The sequence below is a fragment of the Tupaia chinensis genome, unplaced genomic scaffold, assembly GCF_000334495.1.
Source record: "Tupaia chinensis unplaced genomic scaffold, TupChi_1.0 Scaffold000061_1, whole genome shotgun sequence".
Classification (NCBI taxonomy): Eukaryota; Metazoa; Chordata; class Mammalia; order Scandentia; family Tupaiidae; genus Tupaia; species Tupaia belangeri.
This window is the reverse complement of record NW_006159519.1, coordinates 1,104,929-1,119,111: the sequence shown is the minus strand read 5'-3', so window position 1 is coordinate 1,119,111 and position 14,183 is coordinate 1,104,929. Positions and strand designations below refer to the sequence as shown.

General features: G+C 39.3%; 1 protein-coding gene across 4 annotated transcripts in view; it reads left to right on the top strand.

The window, feature by feature from the left end:
• The window catches only part of HOOK3 (hook microtubule tethering protein 3), a 102,081-nt gene that overhangs the window by 68,755 nt on the left and 19,143 nt on the right, over nt 1–14,183 (top strand). For 2 of the 4 annotated variants that reach the window (XM_014592758.2, XM_014592754.2), the window contains 3 exons: nt 5,739–5,879; nt 10,152–10,239; nt 13,147–13,152. In XM_014592758.2, coding sequence (XP_014448244.1) covers nt 5,739–5,879; nt 10,152–10,239; nt 13,147–13,152 — 235 coding nt within the window. The remainder of the gene's footprint in view (nt 1–5,738; nt 5,880–10,151; nt 10,240–13,146; nt 13,153–14,183) is intronic. The other 2 variants (XM_014592749.2, XM_006141641.3) reach the window with 1 other exon arrangement.

Genomic DNA, 14,183 nt, shown 5'->3' with positions numbered 1-14,183 from the left:
GTAGGCCATGTGGGAGTCTAGTGCCTTAACCACAATGCAACCTCCTGAATACCCCCTCCTTCATGATTTTTAAAACTTAATAAAACAGGAAGAGATTTTTCTTAACATGGTAAAGATCATATACAAAAAATCCACAGCTGACATACTCAGTGTTAAAAAACTGAACGTATTTTAAGACTCTGAAGAGGAAGATCCCCACTTTCTCTCCCTTAGTTTCACTTAGTACTAGAAGTTATAGCCATAACAATTAGATAAAAACAAAGGAAAGGAAGAAAGAGAGTACATCTTTTGTATATCCTCATGCAAAAGAATGAAGTTGGACTATTTTATTACACTTTATACAAAAATTAACTCAAAGTGCATCCAAGACCTAAACATAAAAGCAAGGACTAAAACTTCTGGGAGAAAATAGAGAGAAAGATCTTCATGACTTTCGATTTGGCAATGATTTCTGGAATTGATACCAAAAGCAAAAGCAACAAGAGAAAAAGTCGATAAATTTGGACTTCTTCACAGTTAAAAATTTTATACATATAGGATGCTATTAACAGAATAAAGGCAGTCCTTAAAATGGGAGAAAATATTTGTAAATCTGATAAGCTATTAATATCCAGAATGTGTAAAGAATTCTGACAACAACAAAGAACAACCCAATTCACATATGAGCAATGCACTTAATGGACATTTCTCTAAAGAAAATATGCAGATAGCCAATAAGGACATGAGACAGTGCTCAGTGTCTTTGGTCGTTAGGAAAATGCAAGTCAAAACCACAGTGAGGACTAGGAGTTAGCGTAATGACTATGTCACTGGACTACCATGTAGTCGACCGTAGTTTGAGTCCTGGACCCGGTGGCTTAAACTCACATCAGGCACGTGTGTGTGTGTGCCCAAGATCCTGGGAGGAGAATGGAGGAGAAGGGATTGCAGTGTGGCCATCCCCCCGGGGGTGATTTCTTGCTTTCTGTCTCTGTCTGTCTCTCTCTCTCTGGCAAGTACACACACCCTGTAGCAAAAAAAATGTGGAAACAACCCACTGTAAATGGAATGGATAAATAAATGTGGCATATATAGAGAGAATGGAATATTATTCAGCCATAAAAAGGAATGGAATTCTAGTTGCAACACTGATGAAGCTTTAAAACAGTATATTAAATAAAGTAAGCAAAAGTAATAGAGAATGGAATATTATTCAGCCATAAAAAGGAATGGAATTCTAGTTGCAACACTGATGAAGCTTTAAAACAGTATATTAAATAAAGTAAGCAAAAGTAATAGAGAATGGAATATTATTCAGCCATAAAAAGGAATGGAATTCTAGTTGCAACACTGATGAAGCTTTAAAACAGTATATTAAATAAAGTAAGCAAAAGTAACAAAAGGAAAATATTATACTTGTATGAGGTACGTGGAATGAGAAAAATCATTGAGACAGAACTTAATAGAGATTACGAGGACCCAGAAGGTGACCATGCTCTCTTTTAACTTTGTATTTGTGTTTATGTTTTTATAGGGTTAATGCCTCTGGGAAGTCAGGAGTCTTCGGACAGTCTGGCCGCAGAGATCGTGACCCCTGAAATCAGGTGAGGAGATGCTCAGTCACAGTGCACCGTATTTCTGGAGAAAACTTACTCTCCGATACGGAGGGTCAGTGCCTTCTTCTTTGTAGCTGACCCTTCAACCTGAACTCTGTTAAATTTCCATGTTTTCAGCATGTTTGAAGCTTTCTTCAAATGGCTCAGAACTGACTTCCTCACTTTAATACAACAGTGCTTTGGCCCAGTTGCAGTGGAGCACAAGGCCGTTCTGCCAGGCTGGAGGCTGTGCAGGAGTCTGGGGTTTGACTCTCGGGTTGATCCAGGCATAAACAGACACACGTGCGAACTTGCCCACAGGAGAGTACAGCGTGATGAGCCCTTGTCAGAGATGCTTCTCTGTCTCTGACTCACTTGTGAGAGAAATTAATTAAAAAAAAAAAAAAAAAAAGAATAGTCACACAAAGAACAAACTAATAGATCTTGGGCTTGGATATCCTCTGCAAACATTTAGCCATGAAAACATTTGGCCCCAAGACAAAGATTATGCTTATCTATCAACCTGCAAAATAGTTACCAAGATTTGTCCACTAACCACACAGAATGGTCTGGAAAGATAAAATGCTGTAGACAGGAGGAAATCTTTCCTCATCACCTACTATTTGTAATCAGTAATTTTTTTTTTTTTTGGAGAGGTTTTTTGCTGTAGGGTGCGTGCGCTCGCCAGACAGACAGAGAGAGACATAGAGACAGAAAGCGAGAAATCACCCCCCAGGGGGGATGGCCATGCTGCAATCCCTTCTCCTCCATTCTCCTCTCGGGATCTTGGGCATGCACGCACACGCGCCCGGCGTGAGTTTTAAGCCACTGGGTCCGGGACGCAAACCGCAGTCGACTACGTGGGAGTCCAGCGACATAGCCATTACACTAACTGCTGGTTCCCAGTAATTCTTTAATTTTTATTTAGTCATAACATTTTAAAAATTCCATTTATTTCAATACATGCATATTTTATTTATAAAAATGAAAAAGCATATGGAGGAAGTACCAAGTATACAGCAAAAGAAGAATGATTAATTTTCAATATTACTCTTATCTTTTCTGAGCCTATTTCCTTCTTTTGGAAATGGACACTGGCCTTAATTCTTTAGAACGTCCTCAAGGGTATTAAATGAAAAAATGGTTATGTAAGAGTTCTATTAACAGGCCAGCCAGGTGGCATGGTGGTGAAGGAGGCTGGATCCCACGTGACTGGCTGTACAGTTCAAGTACTGTACCCAGCGGCTTGGAAAATATGCCGGGGATATATTCATTATGCATGCCCAAAATCCTGAGAGGAGAGTGGAGGAAAAGAGACTGTGGCATGGCCACTCCTTCCCCGGGGGTATCTCACTTTCCCTCTCTTTTACTCTGTTTCTCTCTCTCTCTCTGGAGAGTGCACACGCCCTATAGCAACAGCTTAAAATTTTATTAACTGCGAAGTTAAAATGAGCATTTAAATATTTGTGGAATAAATGAAGACTGTTTGTTGGCACTTGTTTATAAAGTACAAAGAGAAGTATAGCATAATACTGTGAAAACATTTACCTTTTACTTTTCTACCATCCAGTATGCGACTTTATAATTGAAACAATAAAATTAGCTGAATGAACACATTAATATTATTTATGCATATCTGTATATAAATGATTATGTCCCTCAGAGAAGACTGGCATCATATTGTAATGCAGCTGGCTTTCCAAACTAAGAACAACGATAGAGTCAAGAAAAACGTTCTTCCTGAGTATGGTTAGATAACAAATTAAAATATGTTCCATGTCCAGAGGAGCTTTCAAGAAAATGAAATGATATCTTAGGGATGAAAATTTTGCAGCGTGTGTCTTAGGCAGTGGGTTAATATTTGGTACTTACCTTTGATGTTAAAGGTGAAGACAATTGGAAATCTCATAAACTAGGGGCAAAAGATTAAAGAGGCACAAATTCCTTTTTTTTAGTAGATTGGCAGAGTGTATCTACAAATACTTCTATCTTTTCAATTCAAAATTACTTTTCTGGGGCACTGATCCTAGGGAAATAACCAAGGTTGTACTCAAAGATATACTTATAAAGCTGGTCACTATGAGCGTACTAAAGCTAAAAATTGGTAACAGTCTAAATGCCCATTTCTTAGGGCCAGCAAGTGGCATGGTAATTGAGTGCACTGGACTCCCACATAGCTGATCGCAGTTCAAGTCCTGGACCTGGCGGCTTACTTTCTCTCTCTCTCTCTTTCACTCTCTCTTGCTCTCTGGGCAAATTAAAATAAATAAAATAATTCTTTTTTCTTTTTTGGAGAGGTTTTTGCTATAGGGCGTGTGCACTCGCCAGACAGACAGAGAGAGACGTAGAGACAGAAAGCGAGAAATCACCCCCCAGGGGGGATGGTCACACCACAATCCCTTCACCTCCATTCTCCTCTCGGGATCTTGGGCATGCACGCACACGCGCCCAGTGTGAGTTTTAAGCCACTGGGTCTGGGACGTGAACCGTGGTTGACTACATGGAGTCCAGCGCCATAGCTATTATGCTAACTGCTGGTCCCCAATAATTCTTTTTTTTTATAATTCCCATTTCTTATTAAGTAAGTAATGATTCACTTACGTAGTTTAACACCATGCCATTTAGAATATTACAGTATAGGGACCAGCAGATGGTGAAACGATTACATTACTGGACTCCCACATACTCGACTACAGTTTGAGTCCCAGGCCCAGCAGCTTAAAACTCCACTGGGTGCATATGTGTGCATACCCCAATTTATTTATTTATTTATTTATTTTTGAGAAGTTTTTGCTATAAGGGCGTGTGCGCTCGCCAGACAGAGAAAGACAGAGAGACAGAAAGCAAGAAATCATCCCCCAGGGGGGTGGTCATGCCACAATCCCTTCTCCATTCTCCTCTTGGGATCTTGCACGCATATGTGCCCGGCATGAGTTTTAAGCCACCGGGTGCTGGATGCAAACTGCGGTCGACTACAAGGGAGTCCAGCTACATAGCCATTACACTAACTGCTGGTCCCCATACCCAAAATTTTGAGAGGAAAATGGATTGAGGCATGGTCATCCCTCCTGGGGGGTGATTACTTACTTTCTGTCTCTCGATCTCTGTCTCTCCAGTGAGCACAAGCACCCTATAACAAAAAAATCTCTTTAAAAAAATAAAAGGAATATTATAGTATAATATTTAATGATAGGAAAACTTTGTGAAATTTTAAGTGTAAATGTTTCTAATATAACATGTACTTGTGTGACCCGGTTTTTCCAAATGGCTGATGCATGTACATAGACAGCACCAGATGGCTGTACTTTAACAGCAGTTCTTTTGTACCTAGAGTTATGGAGGATTTGTATTTCATTTATCTTTGTGTTTCCCTATAATGAGTGTGTTTACTTCATAATTAAAAATATGAAGTCAGTATTGCCATATACAAAATATATCGATGTTCTAAATAACTGCTTGAATTGGGTCACAAATTTGACTCATTTTTCATTAACAAAAATAAAAGTATTGTATAAGATCTATGTTATTTACAAAGTAAGAACAGATTTTTGTGGGTATGTGTTTTTTGTTTTGATTTTTCTTTTTCCACGAGTACAGCTTTTTATATATCTGGTGTCTGACAGTACTGTCTTCAAGGGTCCCTCTAAGGAGGACCCTATGTAAAGAATGAATTATATCTTCAACAGTTGACACTTGAGATGAATTAGTATTCAGTTACATCATTCCTGCAGTAAACATGGTAGCACACTCTATGTGGCTATTGCTTTAAACATCCCTCATTGTAAACTTTTGGTATTATGCAAAAAGCCCAAGATAACAAGAGTAGCATTAGAGAGCATAGTTTCTGATGAGAACCAAAGAACAAATAAATAAATGCGTGCATAGCGTAAGTATGGAAGTCAGAAAGAAAACAGTATTTTGAAATCTTGTTCATTATAAGTCATGTTATTTAGAGACTCTGTTGTTTTCATATTATCCATTAAAGAAGTAATTATGGCTTGAAGTGGAGTGTCTCCACCAGTTATAATAGGAGCTAAATTAATTGCAGATACTTTATTTTTTGTTTCTGTTCTGTGTATTCAATCTGTAACTATACTTAGCTGTATTTTAATACTTCTGTTGTATTAGTATACCAGACAATGAATTTTTATTTTGCTCATTTAGGGAGAAACTTATTCGTCTTCAGCATGAGAATAAGATGTTAAAACTTAACCAGGAGGGTTCAGACAATGAAAAAATTGCCTTATTGCAGAGCCTCTTGGATGATGCAAATCTGCGCAAGAACGAACTGGAGACGGAGAACAGGTAGAGTATGTGTAGGTGGCGGTGTGGGGCCACAGGCTGTTCCTGTCTGCCTGATTCTTTAAGTAGAAGTTGGATTGTATTTTGAAAAGAGATCGTGTGCCGTTCGGTTTCCTTTTAAGAGTACTTTAATCCATTACACAACTTTTGGACAGACTTGCAAAAAAGTATCATGTCTCTTTATAATAGTTCCACCCTCTTTATTTCTTCAAGCAGAATGATAACAAAGCTCTTCCAGTTACCATTTCTAATCACTAATTAAAACTAGAGCATTAAAAAAAATCGAACATTAATCTGTAGTCTTTCACAGCCATTTCAACCATAGTCAGTATCACACTGAGTTACCCTCGCCTATTATTTCAAAGGATCCAACCGTATGGGGAGCTCATCAAGATTTATCACTGTTAAATGGCAGGAACTTTTTTTTCTAATCTTTTATTTTTTGTGCCATTAATTCATTTTATGAACAATTGTTTTGAGAATTTAGAATGTGCATATTTAACAAATCATTTTTCTTTTGTGTGTTCCCAGTGTATTGCCTTAAGTAGTCATTTAAAGTCAGTTACTTTAAAATCAGTAGCTTGGGTCCAGAAGGTGGTGTGATGGTTAAGATGCTGGACTCCCACATCACCAACCACAGTTCAAATCCCGAACCTGGCAGCTTACTTTTTCACTTTCCCTCTCTCTCTCTTTTTCTTTTTCTCTCTCTCTCTCTGGTAAGCACACATGCCCCATAGCAAATTTTAAAAATAATAATAAACAAAATTAAATAAATAATTCTTTTTTTAAAAACTAGTCGCTTACTCTGACAGAGTTTACTTTTATATTTTATTTAGATGGTCTTTTTTTCCTTTTTGGAAATGATTCTTAGATGCCAAACATACACTGTTTTTCCTTTTTCTCACTACTGTGATATGTTGTCATTTTTCAGGGATTTGACATTTTATTGGTAGTTTCACAGTTTGCATTATATTACACATTCTGTCTCTATTGTGCCTGATTGACTTGTCATTTCCAAGATTAAAGTCTCTCTTGTAATCAAAATTGTTAGGAATTTTTGTATAGCCTACCCTTCTTCCTATAACATTATATTTTAAAGCTACTAAGAATCAGCAAACAGTATAAATTAGTAGGAATACCAGTGTGATTATAAGAGCACCATTAGGCATAATCAAAGGGGGAAAATTTTACATCAACTTTTAGGAGCATAGTGAATGAAAGATTTTTAAAAGTACTCAGAGCTCTTCCTCTTCTCCTAAGTGGCCTGAGGTGGTCTTTGAAAATGGTTCACGATTCATTTTGACAAGGTCTCAAAGTCTTGCAAATCAAGAGGTTCAAATCTTCATGTTCACTTTAAGAATGCACATGAAACTGCCCAGGCCACCAAGGGTGTGCCTATCTGAAAAGCCACCAAGTATCTGAAGGAAACCACTTTACAGAAGCAGTGTGGATCTGAAGGATGTCACTTTACAAAAGCAGTTTGTGCCATTCCGTCGTTAAAATGGTGGAGTTGGTAGACGTCCCCAGGCCAAACAATAGGGCTGGACATAGGGTCGGTGGTCCAAAAAGAGTGCTCATTTATTAAAAAAAAAAAAAAAAAAAAAATTTAATTCAATAATGCTGAACTAAAGGGGTTAGGTGTAGATTTTCTGGTTATCGAGCACATTCAGGTGAAGGAGGCAGGCACCCAAGATGCGCCGTCATATGTACAGAGCTCCTGGGTGGATTAACCCATATGTGAGCTCCCCCTGCGCATTGAAGTGATCCTCACTGAAAAAGAGCATATTGTCCCCAAGCTATAAGAGGAAGTTGCACAGAAGAAAAAGATATCCCAGAAGAAACTGAAGAAACAAAAACTTACGGCACAGGAATAAAGTCAGCGTAAAATAAATGTAGATAAAAGTGAAAACAAAAACAACTGTACCTAGAAAAGATGGAAAGTGGAGAAGGGAAGGAAGAGTAGAAAACATGCAGTCCCTGTGATGAAAGCATCTCTTGAATCCTTCACCTCTGGGTTTATTTTTTAATAATCTTGGTTAGGAATGCCTCTCCTTACCCTTTTTTTTTTTTTTTTGTAATGAAGAAACACCCACAGGCCCAGCACAGTGACACAGGTGGTCGGGCTCTGCTCCACAAGCCTGGGGCTGCATGGGAGGCTTGGGTTTGGTTCCCACACCAACCTAGTCAGGCTAGGCATGGTGGCACATGCCTGTGGTCCTGGTTGGCCACAAGGCTGGGATGGAAATCCTGACTTGAGACCTTGACAAAAATACGTTTCTCTCATCTCTCATTCTCTCCTTCTCCCTTACTCCCTCTCTCTTTCTCACTTGAAAAAAAAAGGAAAAGAAAAAGAAAGAAACAAAACACCCACGACTTCCTTTGTAGGCTTTGCATTGTTTCTTGCATACATCACAACTACAGCCCAGGACAGCTGGTTGTCATGTGCATGGCTCTGGTGAACGTGGGGACTGATGACCTCCCAAGTCTGCGTCTCATTTACAGCTGTTCCCAGCGTGCCGTTGCATTTGTTTCTTCGATTACAACACTGATGATAACTTACTTTTAGATTATGGCCACCTATGACCTATAACAATAATGATATTAACAGCTAATACTTATTAAGCACTGTTTGTTCCAGGGAGTGTGCTGTTTTAAATATATTGTTTTACTCATCTTTACAAAAGTTTTCCAGATGAGGGCACTTGGACTCAGACAAGCTGCCTGACTCCAGAGCTACACCCCAGCCTCTCTTTCTTGACAACCTGTCTTCCACTGTTTTGCGAGACATGTATTCTTTTTCTTCTCATAGCATGCTTTTTCTCTTAAGTTTGTTCTGAGTTGTGTAACCTTGTATGACCTGTCTCCACCTTCATCTCGCTCCATTTTTCAGGGCACCTGCATGTGAAGCCCATTGGCTCTACTGCGTTACTTAGACACAGCGTGCCTTCTCCCCATGTCAGCTGTTAGAAGGCAGACTTTGGAGTAGATCTGAGTCCTTCCAGTCACTTTTCCCTTAGTTAGCATTTTAGAACACCAGTAACAGCTGCCAACCCTCAAACAGTGTTAGGAAAGGGATGAAGAGTTGAGAGTGGAGACATAACAGAATGCCCAGTATAGGATCTTGTTCCTTTACCACCTGATACCCCTTGACAGCTATGTGTATTCAGTAATTAGACTTTGATTAAAATGTTAGCTGACTAAATCCCCAAAGGGAGGGAAAGAAGGTAGAAGACATTCACCTTTGTAGGACACCTGCTATGCACAGGTGCTGCTCTGAACACACTTCACCCCCCCACCTGCTCCTCCAGATAGCCTCATGAGGTAGACGTTTGTTTTGTAGATGAACTTTTTCTCATATATATTTACAATATTTATGTTGCTCACTTACGTTCTATTTCAATAGTTTTATCACCATATATGCTCAGTTCCCATTGCTGGGCATTTGAGCTGTTCTCAGATCCTTCTGAAGGACATCTTGGTATGGACTGATTGTATTTCATCATACTTAGCATGGCCTCTGTGTAGTAGGCTTACCATATTGGCTGATGAAATAACCTTAGAAATTACTAAGGTGGACCCAGCTGCAATGGTGCAGGTGTTAGGGCACTGCTGTCTCTCTTTCTGGCGAGTGCACGCACCCTATAGCAAAACAAAACAAAAAACCACTACTTTAGAAATCATCACTCCATATAAAATATTATCAGAGCTAGCCTAGTAGCATGGTGGTTAAGGAAGCTGGATTCCATATGACCAACCAAGGTTCAAATCCTGTCCCCAGTAGCATGAAAAACATGCTGGGCATGTGTGTGTGCATGCCCAAAATTCTGTCAGGGTGGAAAAATGAAGGAGAAATGACCATGCCCCATAGGGGTGCTTTCTCTTTCACTCCCTTCCTCCCTCTCATTCTCTTCTCTCTGTCTCCAGTGAATACATACTCCCTCTGGCAATTACAAAAAATAATAATAAAATCAGAAAAGTGAGCTCTGGTACTCATGATAGAAGGCCACGACTATATTACTACTACAGGGTGCCTTCGAAAAGTCTATGGAAAATGAGTATTATGGAAAAAGTATGCATGGATTTCAAAACTTTTTGCACCAGAATAAACCCATACTGTAATGTCACTTTCCATGAACTTTTTAAATTTCTCTCATGCTATCATAACGTGAAGCTTTACTTGGCTAATTATACTTTCTATCTAACTAATAAAAAACCTGAAGAAAAAAGGTATACATAAGTCAGGATATGGAAAATTAATGTCCATTTAATTTCTAGGCTGGTGAATCAGAGACTTCTGGAAGTACAGTCACAAGTTGAAGAGTTGCAAAAGTCTTTACAGGACCAAGGCTCAAAAGCAGAAGATGTAAGTTTTCTTACACACAAAGGACCAATGATTTCACAGTGTGGAGAACAGCTATTGACTTCTTTTTTTATTTGGTGGTCTCTATCAAAATAATGTAGCATTATATTGGTTATAGGAAAGAAACAGTGTTTTCTTCTTTTACTGACATTCCTTATAAAAAGGACCAGACAATACGTTATTGTCCCTTTCAGATTCACTCTGCTGGGAGTTAGATGTTCAGTCCTAGTTATCAGCTAGGGAGTTAACTGAGGCTATGCATTTCAAATGTACTCAGCTCAGCATTCAAAGTTGAAGTAAAAGATATCCCCTCTCTGGTCAAAAGGAAAAGAAATGCTAGTGAAAACTTGGCATGCTCAAGCAGAAATTTTTAATGTAAATTGAGATTTAAGAAGATAATACCGAGAGTGCCCCCATCTCTAAGTTTCAGGACCACTCTTGCTCGTCCCCTCCCTGCACACTGACCCTCTTCTGCACGTCCTTAGCGCTCCGGCCGCCTCTGCCACAGCTCTCCTGCTCCGTGGGCACACTCGCTCACATAGAATACGCGGTCCTGCGCTGTGCCGAGGACGGTGGCTTCCTTCTCCTCAGCATGCTAGCCTTCTGTCAGTGCTTGTATGCCACGTAGTAGTCCATCGATCTCTGGAAAGAGTGTAAATAAAACATATTTTGCAAATTCTTAACATGTACTAAGCAATATACAATATAGCTAAGACTTACGAAGTGTTCAAAAATAGTGTTAAGAGGGGAGAACTAAATTTTGATAAACTGTTCTTAGCTTTAACCAGCTAATTTTTTTTTCCTGTTGCCTGTGTATTTGCTGTATACCCAGATTTTTAAGTATAAATTATTTTATTGTTTCCACTGATAATCATTGTAGAGGATCAGTTTCAAAAATACAGAGAGAGCCAATTCCATCGAGCTTCATTAACACGTAAGGATTGGTATGGGGCGCCAGGGGCTGGCAGGTGTTGTGGTAGTTAAGGGCTCTGGACTCCCACACGACTGACCATGGTTTGAGTCCTGGACCTAACAGCTTCCTTTCTCATTTCTCTCTCTCTCTCCCCTCTCCCCTCTCTTTCCCTCTCTGGTCAAATCTAAAAGAAAGAAAGAGAGAAAGAGAAAAAGAGAGAGAGAAAGAAAGAAGGAAGAAATTAATTAAAGAAAGAAAGGATGAAAATAGTAATTCTTTTAAAAAAAGGAATAGGGCTCCATGTCTTGGTGATTAAGGCAGCTAAATCCCTCATGGCCAACCACGCAGTTCAAGTTCTGGCGTCTTGAGAAACACACCAGGCATATGTGTGTGCATGCCCAAAATCCCAGAAGGAGGGTGAGTTGGAGGAGAGAGGGCTGTAGTGTGGCTCTTCCACGTGGGGGGTGCCTTCTCACTGTCCGTCTCTGTTGCTGTCTCCAGCACGTGCACATGCCCTCTAGCAAAAAACAAAACAAAACAAAACAAAAAAACAACTCATAAAGAAATAAAATCAAAAGTGACCAAAGAAGGAATGGTTAATACAGTATATCAGATATAGAAAGCCCACCAGTGAGCTAATTTTACCAGTTTTCCCAAACATCATCTCAATATTGGCAGTATGGCCTTTTGTCTAAGATTAGTGATTTTAGTTTATTTCTTAATGTGTTAGGAGTCCTTAGATTCCCAGGTTAATTCTCAGTTATTACCAGCATTTAAACAACTTTATGCTTTTATAAGCTATAACTTAGTATGAAATGTCATGTTCTTTTAAACAAACAAACAAACAAACAAAAACATGTTTTATCCAGTGACCCGATCTGGGACTCAAACCTCAGTTGGCAAAGTGTGAGTCCAGTGATGTAACCATTATGCCATCTGCTGGTCCCAAGGGGTAAAATTTCTTAATTCAATGAAATCACTAGGTCGATTTGAGATATATAAAATTCATTCTGGTCTCTAAATCTTGGAGGAGACCTTTTGTTGATTTGTTATGGTAGGAAAGGGAAGGGCAAAATACCACAATCAGTTAAGCCTTAATGTTCCAGTGATAACCATTGTGCTTCATTCTCTTACAGAAAAATATCAATAAAGGAGTTTATTTGTTAAAAAATATTTTGGCATAGCCTGATCAGGTATCACTGTGGTAATAAAGTCTAATGGAATATGCATGGGCTGCTACTTCAAGGGAACATATTTCAAAGCGAGACGCCAGCTCTGTCAAGTACTAATTGTGTAAATTCATCAGCCGATTTGCCCAGATGCTAGCGAGATGTCTTGTACACTGAGCATAAATTCTTTCTGAGCTCTTTTCTCTGTGTGGGAAAGATTCAGATAGAAACCGCCCTTTATTCTGAAGCTCTGCCTTTATTCTGAATCGTTTAGAGAAGTAATTAGTGTAGTACAGGGCATGTGGCTCTCTCCCCTGCAGGCTTTTGTTGTACTTTTCTTGGCCACTAACTACAGTGTTGCATCTCAGGAATACGTGGTCATACATAGAACAGCTTGCCTGATGGACTGGTCCCCTCTGAAGAACAGCATCGTTTCTGCCTGTTTCTGTTATCAAAAGCACAGTCTTTTCATGTGACCTTAAGTCAGAGTAGGATGGTTTGCACTTTTTTATTATTATTTTTATGTCATTTGTTTTTAGCATGGAAGCAGAAAAGCATTGTTATATCCAGTCATATGGATAATTTGAGCTAGCCACAGTATGTAATACTCCAGAGAACAAGACAGGATGAGGAGAACGTAGAAGAAAGAAAAATGCACATTTCTGAAAAAAAAATGCACATTTCTGAAAGAAAAATGCACATTTCTGAAAGAAAAATGCATATCTTTTGCTTCTGTTCATGAATTACTAAATTGTTCCCTCTGTTGCCTGCTGTGTTTGCTTCATACTAATTTGTCCTCTCTGTCTCTTGGCATGGTTTCTGCTCAAGGCTATTGTAAGTATGGCTTCGTGTTCTTTTTTATATATTGAACAGTTTCTAGACTTATATATTATCTGCCATCATAGTTGATAGTATTAAAATTTTAAATTGAGGCACTTTTATGCAAAATGAATATTCTAAGATCATTTGCCTTATAGGCTTATAGCCTTTACAAGTAAGATACGTAAAGGTATCAAAGTCTCAAGAGGTCAGACCGAAGAGAGGTCCGCTCCTGGTCTTTCCCACCCGCTCCTGCTCTACCCCATTACTGTAATGGGCCTGTTCATAGAAATGATTTGACTGTGGCTTCCTATTGCAGTTGGCTTCCTCCTGCCGTGTAGTTTATGGTAACATACTTAGTCTGGAGAGGCCTCACAGCACAGAGAGCAGGAAAGTGAAGACCATGCTGGACTGTGCAGTCTGGCAGGTCCGAGTTCTCATTTTGGATCAGCCACTTGAAAGCTATAAGTGGTCGCCAGCTGCACCTTCCTCAGCTCTCTCATGGGGCTAATGAGGGTATTTCAATAAGTTTATGGAAAGTGGAAATAAATATGAGTTTATTTTGGTGCAAAAAATCTTGAAGCTCGTGCATAGTTTTATTTCATAGTACACATTTCCCATGAATCTCCTGAAGACCCATCGTATTACACGTAGTGAGGCTAACCTAAGGGAATGCGAATGGCATGCCCTAGTACAGGGCCTGGCGTCTTCCCCGCCTGTTCAGTGACCTCATCGTAGATTATCTCCCCATTGTGCATATACTGTCGTTCCCGTACATTGCTTATTTGCAACTGTGCATATTCATAAATCACTAAGTCAGTGTTTGTGGAAATTGATCCAAGACTATCATGATGCAAGGAAAACGATAAGCAGATAAAAAGTTTCTTAGGAAGAGTCTGTCATTACTAGAATCCTACCTGTGGATGGAGTCCAGGAATACTAGGTCTATACTGAGTGGCTTTCTAATTAATCTCCCTGACTATAAATAGGGAATTTGGCATCTATTTTCTAGATGCGTTATACTGATTGCTATAACTGTTAGCTGC